Here is an 11,093-nt window from a genome sequence, read left to right on the forward strand (position 1 = left end):
ATGGTTGCTTCGGTAACATTCTGTGCTGAACGCTGTCAACCTCTCACAGCAGACGACAGTTACCATTCCTTTGACCACTGCTTTGATTAAAGTTAAGTAAAAAGTAGCGAGTGTAATTTATTAAGTATTGAACTAATTTCTTTAATTGTTACAGGTTTAAACTAATTTCTTTAATTGTTACAGGTTTAAACTAATTTCTTTAATTGTTACAGGTTTAAACTAATATCTTTAATTGTTACAGGTTTAAACTAATATCTTTAATTGTTACAGGTTTAAACTAATTTCTTTAATTGTTACAGGTTTAAACTAATTTCTTTAATTGTTACAGGTTTAAACTAATTTCTTTAATTGTTACAGGTTTAAACTAATTTCTTTAATTTTTACAGTTTTCAACTAACCGCTTTAATTTTTACAGGATTCAACTAATCTCTTAACTTTAACTTTATTAACTGACAATTACAATGGCTGGCGCTATGGGTCGTCTCTTGCTTGCCTACGCATTTGAACTTGAGGAAGGGCAACAGGGAGAGAGATACCGTCGAACTAGGCCGGTTGGCGGTGCAGCAGCATTTAGCATGCCAGATGCTGAGTTTTTGCGTCAATATCGCATGTCCAAGGAGAAAGTGACGCATTTGTGCGGGTTATTGAGGCCTGAGTTGACAAAAGAGTTTCCTGACCGTAACAGATACGTTTTGTCTGTAGAGGACGAAGTTCTCGTGGCATTATTGTTTTACGGTTCAGGAGCGTTTCAGCATAGCATCGCTAGCAATTACGAGCATGGAATGAGCCAGGCATCAGTAAGTAGAGCCATTGAAAGGGTAACTAATGCCATTATCACGAGAATGAGGGGATATATACGTTTCCCTACTGATGATGCTGAAGTAATTGCGGTAAAGGTCAGTGTCATATAAAATCATTAGATAAAATGTTAAGAGTTATAGCGCTTAATTTGAAAATGTCCCAGGAGTCATTTTGTCAAAGGTGCTCTTTCCCTGACGTTCTGGGTGCTATAGATTGCACTCATATTGCAATCAAAGCCCCATCGAAAGACCCAAATGCATATCTGGACAGGAAAGGAAATTTTTCCATTAACGTCCAACTGGTAAATGACATTTCATACTTGTCTAACACATTAAAAATCCTTCCTTGGGCTATAGATATGTGATAATGAATGCCGCATCACAGATGTGGTGGCTCGATGGCCTGGTGGAACGCACGATGCATTTATTTGGCGTTTCAGTGGAGTCTTAGAACGTTTCAAGGCTGGGGAAATGCCTGAGGGATATTTGCTCGGAGATAGTGGGTACCCTCTTCAGCCCTTTCTAATGACTCCCCTATTACAAGCTGCAACGCCTAGCGAACAGCGCTATAATGAACGTCACATGTCAGGTATTAGAACATTTATTCTGGCAAAACTCAAGACATTAATAATATTGGGCAATTATCTATGTCATTAGGAACATTTCCCTCTAAGTTTACTTTTTGCGGGTTATCTTACTCCCTTGTCTTGTTATTACCTCCCTTTTAAGTATTTGGTTTCGAAATGCTTTAATGGTAATGGTTAACAATACTGATATTAATTGATTGTTTTACCATATTCAATGAACCTCAGTAAGCTATAAACTGGTAAAAGCACAATCATATTGGTATCATAAGCCAGACTGCCCAGTGCTAGATAATTCATTAATGTGACGCCCTAAAGGACCTGTGCTTGTATTAAACCATTCATTGATTTTCTTTATGATTAGGTCGCAATGTTATTGAACGTGTGAACGGAATTTTAAAGATGCGGTTCCGCTGTTTGGACACATCTGGAGGCGCACTATGGTACATACCTGAAAAGGTTTGTGCTATAATCAGTGCCTGTTGCATTCTCCACAATTACTGCTTGGATGAACCAATGCCTGCAGGAGGAGGAGGTACTGTTAAATTATTTTGGAAAATTAATAAAGACATTAGGCGTTTCATGGACCTTTCTCAATGTAGCTGCAGCAAATCCAAATGTTGGAGGACACAACAATGTTCAGCCTCAGAATGATAATGAGCTGCTTCAATCTGGTCGACTGCATAGGCAAATCTTAATCAACCTTGAATGTAACGGCCTCTAACATCTTGTACCTAGGGAATTCCATATGATAACGACCAGAGATGCCACTACGGTTCAGTTGATTATTTTTAAATTAAATACAGCAGTTAATAAACGTGGGTTTACAACAGTTTTTCTTCAATCAGTGAAATGATTCTGAATCCTGTATGTGATCCTGCAACCCTCTGCTTTTATAAAGATCTGTTTGAAGTATGTAGCTTTTTCCTAAACGTTAAAGCAAATGTTGGCTCCTTTTGCGCCCCTAACATGCTGGCTAATCTTCACAAATTTTGAATGAACCAATCAGAACTCGTCGACGAGGGCAGACGACGAGGCTTGATCCCTTGACTATGGGAGTGGCATTTGTTTAAACTAAACCAAAGCCTACACTTTCTTGAAGTAGCATTGTTTGTATATTTTACTTCTTAACGACATTGAGCAGACTTTTGTAATACTGCAACGGCTAATTAGGGGTGCATATTTTAAATTTCTAATGCACAACATTGCTAAGGTCTTTAGTGCCTAAAATGGAAAGTGTTTTATTGGAGGGGGCCCCTTATCCAGGTTGGTGCTACTACCCAGCGTGTACTTAAGAAACATTTTGTGTTACAACTTTGTAATATTCACTGCAAAATAGCAATTCCGATATTCATAAGTCTCCTACATTTCATTAAGAAGTATTATATAGAAACAATGTTATGTTACGTTTAAGAAAGGGCTAAGCACTTGCAAAAAAGCTTTACAAAATGAGAAGGATGCAGGGACACTTACATGATTCAAAATTATTTCACTACTTGAAGATAAACTGTTCCAAACCCAAGTTTCTTAACTGGTGTATTAAATTTAAAAATAATCATTTAATCCGTGGTGACATCAATGGCCGGTACCGTATGCCTTAGCTTTCGTAGATATATAAATGTTTAATATCCAAATAGAAATCAAGCCAAAATTGAGGCTGCTAAAGAGGCAGTACATACGTGACGGAAGACAGCCAAGAAGTTTTATTTTTATGACATGCTGAAGCGCAGCATGATCGAATTAACTGTACATATTTATTTTCTTAATGCCGTGATAGATCTTGAGTACAACGTTTCCCTAATTTCTTTTATCATTTTAAATGTTCAATTGGACATGCACTTTCATCATCACGGTATTCATTATTCATGTTCACGTTGGCATGAACTTTTCAATTATTGTATCCTTCATTATCATTTATAGTACTCATTGTAGATATTTCATTCTCATATTTTCACATGCACTCTTTTCCATTCTATCATTATAGACTATTATTTTCTTCACGCTCAGTTTGGCGTGTAAAGGTTTCGTTTGAACCATTTAATTTATTGCATGTTTTTATAATTTAATTTATTACATGCGCTACTTGCATGTTTTTATAATTTAATTTATTACATGCGCTACTTGCATGTTTTTATAATTTAATTTATTACATGCGCTACTTGCATGTTTTTATAATTTAATTTATTACATGCGCTACTTGCATGCATTTTATCTAATTTAATATTCGCTTGCATTTTATCTAATTTAATATTCGCTTGCATTTTATCTAATTTAATATTAGCATGCATTTTATCTAATTTAATATTCGCTTGCATTTTATCTAATTTAATATTAGCATGCATTTTATCTAATTTAATATTCGCTTGCATTTTATCTAATTTAATATTCGCTTGCATTTTATCTAATTTAATATTCGCTTGCATTTTATCTAATTTAATATTCGCTTGCATTTTATCTAATTTAATATTAGCATGCATTTTATCTAATTTAATATTCGCTTGCATTTTATCTAATTTAATATTAGCATGCATTTTATCTAATTTAATATTCTCATGCATTTTATCTAATTTAATATTCGCATGCATTTTATCTAATTTAATATTCGCTTGCATTTTATCTAATTTAATATTAGCATGCATTTTATCTAATTTAATATTCGCTTGCATTTTATCTAATTTAATATTCGCTTGCATTTTATCTAATTTAATATTAGCATGCATTTTATCTAATTTAATATTCGCTTGCATTTTATCTAATTTAATATTAGCATGCATTTTATCTAATTTAATATTCTCATGCATTTTATCTAATTTAATATTCGCATGCATTTTATCTAATTTAATATTCGCTTGCATTTTATCTAATTTAATATTAGCATGCATTTTATCTAATTTAATATTCGCTTGCATTTTATCTAATTTAATATTAGCATGCATTTTATCTAATTTAATATTCTCATGCATTTTATCTAATTTAATATTCGCATGCATTTTATCTAATTTAATATTCGCTTGCATTTTATCTAATTTAATATTAGCATGCATTTTATCTAATTTAATATTCGCTTGCATTTTATCTAATTTAATATTAGCATGCATTTTATCTAATTTAATATTCTCATGCATTTTATCTAATTTAATATTCGCATGCATTTTATCTAATTTAATATTCGCTTGCATTTTATCTAATTTAATATTAGCATGCATTTTATCTAATTTAATATTCGCTTGCATTTTATCTAATTTAATATTAGCATGCATTTTATCTAATTTAATATTCTCATGCATTTTATCTAATTTAATATTCGCATGCATTTTATCTAATTTAATATTCGCTTGCATTTTATCTAATTTAATATTAGCATGCATTTTATCTAATTTAATATTCGCATGCATTTTATCTAATTTAATATTCGCTTGCATTTTATCTAATTTAATATTCGCATGCATTTTATCTAATTTAATATTCGCATGCATTTTATCTAATTTAATATTCGCATGCATTTTATCTAATTTAATATTCGCTTGCATTTTATCTAATTTAATATTCGCATGCATTTTATCTAATTTAATATTCGCTTGCATTTTATCTAATTTAATATTCGCATGCATTTATAATCTAATTTAATATTCGCCTGTATAGGGTGGTTTGATTTAAATCTGTTGGATTAAGATTACTGATTGAAATCGCTCGATTGTGGTTTTGTTTAATAATGATTGGTTTAAAACCTAAGATATTTTTCAAAACAAGGGTTTCTAAAATTCCAACAAATAGTTTTAGATACTTAACTCGAAAAGACCTCTTATTGAAAACAATCATGGTTTGGAATATTTCAATTGGGTTTTTCCCAGTCTGTTGTGTCTTGCATAAATGTAATAATCATTATTTTTCTTTTGGTTCTTAAATTTGGACCCAAAGGTTTTGAGGTTGGTGATTAACTAACTGGTAATTCAATAACAATCATATTAATTCGATTTAAATCGATTGGTTTGATTTTCTTACATATTCCCATGAGAACAACGTTGTCGGCCTATTCAAGGTTGAACTTAAACATTTCCTTCCAAACAACGATTCATTTTAACTTAAAACTCTATCACGTTTCCTCCCCCACTGCAACCCTAGGAACATTACAACGCGCCCTGACTGTTATTGAGAGGGGTTGTTAAGATTGTGAAGCAAATGGCGATCGTCATTCTAGAACTCAGTGCAGCAGATGGGTTAAAAAAAGGAGATGGGCTGGTCGCGCGTGGTAACTGATCGGAAATAACACAATTTGGGTCTTCACTTTAGTTAAGTCAACATAAGCGTGATGATAATGAATGTTAAAGGTCTAATTTGAGCACTGAGTAGTTTTTAAAAGGAAGACCAAAATCGCAAGAGCAATTTCATACTCTTGTGGCACTTATTGATATATCATAATCCCATGGAATGGCGTGCTGAAGGCATAATCATGAGATTATGATACAAGGTACACACTTACCCTTTTATCAATATTTATCCTTTCCTCCTCCAGGTATTGACGAAGTTGAAAATCCTTTCTCCAACGAGGTACCTCTTCCAGTGGTCGACGAACCATCTTTTCCAGACACCGACTGTCTAAATATTTGCGCCTTGCAATTAACTGTGGATGTCGTAGATGACACGCTTTCCGCTTTACGACTGCTAGTCGAGATAAATTATAACAAGTAACCATATTGACACCTTTCCAAAGAACTCTTACATTCATTTCAGTATGCAGCAATTGGTATATCAATCCCCCTGTTTCTCTCAATATGAATATGGTAGGTCTGAAATAGGTAATGATGTGATTAATGAAAATAGCAAAGTAAAGGTTAATGTAAAATAGGTATGCATTCATGAAGACTTCGAGGATGTAAATTGTAGTCAGGCGACAGAAGAAAAGACCAATGAACTCCTGATGGCCAGACGGATGAGGTAAAGTTGAATCCACCTAGTATATAAGTATGTGAATATTAATAAATCGCGGAGTTGTTGGGTTCGGTAACTACATGCAGGTTATAAAGAATGTAATCTTGAGTAAAGGGTAGTCATCAAAATACGTGTGTGAACTGATTAAAGGCGCGAAAGTAACGGTATTGTTGTATTAAAGGGGGTAACCGACTTTTTCTCCCTTTTTAATCCCTCCCCAGCTGCACTGAGCTCTATGAGGACGGTAGGCATTGTCTACACAGAATGAAATGGAAAATCAAGTGATTTTATCAACGATTCTTCTACAAATTATAAGACCAATCTGGAAAGTGAAACATCCAAAAAATATCTACGAATGATTTTAAAATTCTAATTAGTCCGATTAGATTTTATGGATACTTTTAATAATATACCTCCGACCAATCGCGTAACGCCCTGCCTTTTTGTTAACAAAATTCTCGTGGTACGCTCTATGTGAATTTAAATTTATCGCGAGATGTGAAAATCGTGGCATGAGACATGGAGCGCGCCACGAGAATTTTGTTAATAAAAAACAGGGAGTTGCGCGATAGATCAGAGGTACTTGTTGAAAATAATCATGAAATAATAGTAATTTTTAAATCATTCGGTGTTATTTTTTGGATGTTAGACTATGGATATTGTTCTCATCATTTGTAGAAGAATCGCTAAAAAAAGTTACTCAATTTGAAACTTCACCCTCCCTTTAAATAACAGTCAAATGATAAAATATATGCTAATAAATTAGTAATAATGTAATACGATAAACATTCATTGTGAAGTTGATGTTCCTAACACATCGAATAAATTGTAAAATGCATGCAAATTTAATTGGCTTAATAAATCCACGCAAATAATACATATAATAAATACAATATAACACGCATGCAAAGAGCACATGTAATAAATTAGATAAAATGCATGCGAATATTAAATTAGATAAAATGCATGCGAATATTAAATTAGATAAAATGCAAGCGAATATTAAATTAGATAAAATGCATGCGAATATTAAATTAGATAAAATGCATGCGAATAGTAAATTAGATAAAATGCATGCGAATATTAAATTAGATAAAATGCAAGCGAATATTAAATTAGATAAAATGCATGCGAATATTAAATTAGATAAAATGCATGCGAATATTAAATTAGATAAAATGCAAGCGAATATTAAATTAGATAAAATGCATGCGAATATTAAATTAGATAAAATGCATGCGAATAGTAAATTAGATAAAATGCATGCGAATATTAAATTAGATAAAATGCAAGCGAATTTTAAATTAGATAAAATGCATGCGAATATTAAATTAGATAAAATGCAAGCGAATTTTAAATTAGATAAAATGCATGCGAATATTAAATTAGATAAAATGCAAGCGAATTTTAAATTAGATAAAATGCATGAGAATATTAAATTAGATAAAATGCATGAGAATATTAAATTAGATAAAATGCATGCTAGTAAGGCATGTCATAAATTAAAGTTTAAAATGCAAGCGGGTAGTGCGAGCAATAAATTAAGTTATAAAATACATGCGACTAGCGTATGTAATATTAAATTAAATTGTTTGAACTAAACTTGTACATGCCAAATTGAGCATGTAGAAAATAATAATTTAGAATGATAATGAAAAAGACTGAATGATGAATTAAAATGAGGGAAAAGAAGTTCATGAATTAATTGACAAAGAAGAATACAATAATTAAGAAATGTCAGAAGTGAAAGGAGTTCATGTTAACTTGAACATGAGTTAATAAATAAAGAGTGATAACGCCACGAAAAAGGTCCATGCCAAATTGAGCATTAAAAATAAAAATTAAACAATTTAGGGTGACGCTATAAACAATAAAGCTATTTACAATATTTACAAAAACTATACATGCTTTGCTTAAGCATGCTGTCAAACAAAATAAAAAAACATTTTGGGTTACGCTATAAATAATAAAGCTATTTACAATATTTACAAAAACCATACATGCTTTGCTTAAGCATGCTTTCAAACTGAATAAAAAAAACTACTCTTGATTGCTCTTAGGAGCCCGCCCTTTGTCGGCTAACTGTCTCAATGCTTCAGCTATATTATTGGCTTGAATCCTTTCGGTTTCAAGCCTAAACCTTTCGTTCTCAAGCCTCAGCCTCTCATTTTCCTGCTTAGCCTTGTCACTTTCAGCCATTGCTTGCAAAGCGGACGCGAATAAGCATAGGGCCTCCTTTGTTTCGCGTAGCGCCTCCCTTGTTTCGCGTCCATCCTCCAAACATTCATTTGCAGAAAGCATAAGCCTTTCCTTAAATGGTAAGGGTCTTTTCCTGCTTTGCTGCGGCTGAGACTCAGCTATAAGAAAGTTTAGACGTCTTATCAATCCGACCCAAAGGAAGGTCGAGCATACAGAAACAATAGCAAGAAAGGATGTAATATAGAAAAAACGCAATGGAGAAGTAAAGAAATAAAAGGAAACGGCAGGGATAATGTAGAAAGTCTGATTAGAAATCTGACTTAGCATCTGCAATGAGCCCTCTTAACTTAAAATTTCAAAGTTAGACAACAATAAACTAAGTCAAATAAAAGGTTAAGGATATTTTGCATTTACTTATACCTTTTAAAAACGATTGTTATAACCATGTTTATGTCGTACTTACAAGTGGCAGGTGGTTGGCTATCTTCATCGAAAAGAGAAGTAGGAACACTGTTGGTGTAGCTTGTTTCCACATCTTCACTGAGAACAGTTGGACCACTGTTTGAGCAGCTAGCTCCTGGATCTGATTCTGAAGGAAATAATGACAATGACATGGTAAATACATTACGAGACATTAGCAACATTTCATCTTACCAAAATGTGGAAAACGCGAAGCTATGTCACTAGCTGTAGACGCTTCCGGATCAATACCGACAAAAGAAGGACCGCTGTTTGAGCAGCTTGCTCCTGGATCTGGAACTGTAAGAAAAAAACGTCAGTGGCATGGTCAATACATTAGCAACATTCCATCTTACCATAATTTGCAAAAAACGAAGCTACATCAGCTGATAATGATGCTTGGCCTTCTTCTTCAGTAGCAGGTGCGTTCTTATCAGTGGGTTCAGCACGAAAGGAGTCAGTAGGTAGCCTGCAATTGTTTTAGAACATAATGCACACACTCCAGTTTGTAACAATAGTTTACTTTAATTTCTCGGGCCATGGGGCCAATTCTGTAACTCTTTTAATGTGTTATCGCAAGTGATAACTATCGATTGAGGAGGTCAGTATAAATAGGCAATTAGTCTTGGGTGTCCTCAAACCATGAACAGAAAGTGGTGGAAGGCTCGCGTTTCCGGTCGTGCTGATGAAGACATTTAAAATTTTACTATCACGACAGCAATCACTTAATGACCATCTTAACCCCTTTTGTTAACTTATCACACGTGAAAATGAAAAACGATAAACGTTAACTTTGACAATCTTGTTGTTTTTAGAAGCACAAACGTAATCGCGACACAACCGCCGCTTTTTATTCAAGGTTTGATAAGACCCCAGAGTAATTGGGTATTTAGACCAAGCTCTGAAATAAAATCATGCCCTTTAAGCGATACTTATCACATGATAACTCACTGAAAACGTTTCAGAATTTGCCCCATATCCGTTATGGTTTGTTATGGGATGACTAAATAAGTACTTACATTTCAAGGGCAGTTGATGGACCATCCAAAGATACCCCAAATTGGGATGAACCAAAGTCAAAGGCATTCGGAATGCCTTCCATCGACACCTTAGGAATCAAAGAGGCAACCCTTGACTCAATAGGTGTCAATGGCTGCGTCTTATTTGGTCCTCCACCAGTTTTACGGGACTCCCTTGTAATTGTCGCCACCTTCTTCCTAACCTCCGTCTTTATAGTGCTCCATTTTTTTCTAATTTCTTCTGCAGTTCGGTTCTGCTGGTGGACTTCATTTACTCTATTTGTAATTTGCTGCCACATATTTCTCCTCTCCTCGGGCGTCTTTCCATAGTCGTTCACGACCAACGAAGGTACGGACTCCAACTGAGTCAACAAAGTCTCCATCTCATCTTGTGAATATGGCGCCTTTTTCATTTTTTTCGCCATGTTTCTTTACTATGTATGATTCAATACAATAACGACAAATAAATCTTACTAATGTTAGAACATGTCAATATCAATTTTATTACAACTTGTAAAGTTGAACATGAATTACAAAGGAATAACAAAATGACTGTTTCACAAGACAAATAAAACTTATGCCAGTCAATTAAGAAGAAAATTTAAATTGCACGTTTGCATTTCGACCCCCAGTCTTTTTTTTTGTTTTTGCGCCGTTGTGGATTGGAATAAGGAGTCACGCAATAAGTTAGTGAGAGAATAAACCGAGAAAAAAATAAACCACTGACAGTCTCTGACACAGAGTCAGACGTCGGGGTGCCATTAAGGCAATGTTATAATTATGCCTTCATGAAGCTTAGGTACTTGTGGTTTGCGCAAATTTCTGTATTATCAAGGTGAGTAACAACATGGAAACAAAGAAAGATTAGACGTTTAATACAAAATTCAATTACAATTAGTTTTCATACAAAGGTTTAAAGCACATCATTTACATGAAAATATATACATTACTCAACGTTACACCATGTTACCTATCATTACCTTAAGAAGCGGCTGTTACCAATACGTTGAATTATTTCAATGTAGAGCAGACAGCAACGAATTAAACTAAATTGGGATATCCGGCACGAAATTACTGTTTAGTTCATATGATAGGTGGCGTTA

General features: G+C 33.6%; 1 protein-coding gene and 1 long non-coding RNA gene across 11 annotated transcripts; one reads left to right on the forward strand and one right to left on the reverse strand.

Annotated features, from left to right (window-relative positions):
• Positions 1–103: 103 nt before the first annotated feature.
• On the reverse strand, positions 104–10,415 carry LOC149588395 (uncharacterized). Of its 3 annotated transcripts, none has more exons than XM_089862699.1 (10): positions 9,991–10,415; positions 9,328–9,440; positions 9,167–9,271; positions 8,976–9,101; positions 6,105–6,335; positions 5,865–6,043; positions 1,973–2,118; positions 1,836–1,904; positions 1,130–1,366; positions 104–1,063 (listed from the first exon to the last, which is right to left on the reverse strand). In XM_089862699.1, the coding sequence occupies exons 1-5, from the start codon at positions 10,413–10,415 to the stop codon at positions 6,217–6,219; spliced, it is 888 nt and encodes a 295-aa protein (XP_089718825.1). In that variant the 3' UTR covers positions 104–1,063; positions 1,130–1,366; positions 1,836–1,904; positions 1,973–2,118; positions 5,865–6,043; positions 6,105–6,216. The 3 variants fall into 3 exon arrangements, with proteins under 3 accessions (XP_089718825.1, XP_089718823.1, XP_089718824.1); XM_089862697.1 differs by having other exon boundaries at positions 1,121–1,366; XM_089862698.1 differs by having other exon boundaries at positions 1,121–1,366; positions 5,865–6,046.
• Positions 6,028–10,483, forward strand: LOC149588396 (uncharacterized). 8 transcript variants are annotated; one of them, XR_016379990.1, is made up of 6 exons: positions 6,028–6,165; positions 6,231–6,319; positions 8,979–9,127; positions 9,188–9,435; positions 9,999–10,167; positions 10,238–10,483. It is a non-coding gene; the product is annotated as an uncharacterized LOC149588396 (long non-coding RNA). The 8 variants fall into 8 exon arrangements; XR_016379989.1 differs by having other exon boundaries at positions 9,188–9,431; XR_016379991.1 differs by having other exon boundaries at positions 9,188–9,393.
• Positions 10,484–11,093: the final 610 nt, after the last annotated feature.

The sequence above is a fragment of the Phalangium opilio genome, unplaced genomic scaffold, assembly GCF_054372755.1.
Source record: "Phalangium opilio isolate 3A_F unplaced genomic scaffold, DU_Popi_V2 ptg000650l_1, whole genome shotgun sequence".
In the NCBI taxonomy this organism is placed as follows: domain Eukaryota; kingdom Metazoa; phylum Arthropoda; class Arachnida; order Opiliones; family Phalangiidae; genus Phalangium; species Phalangium opilio.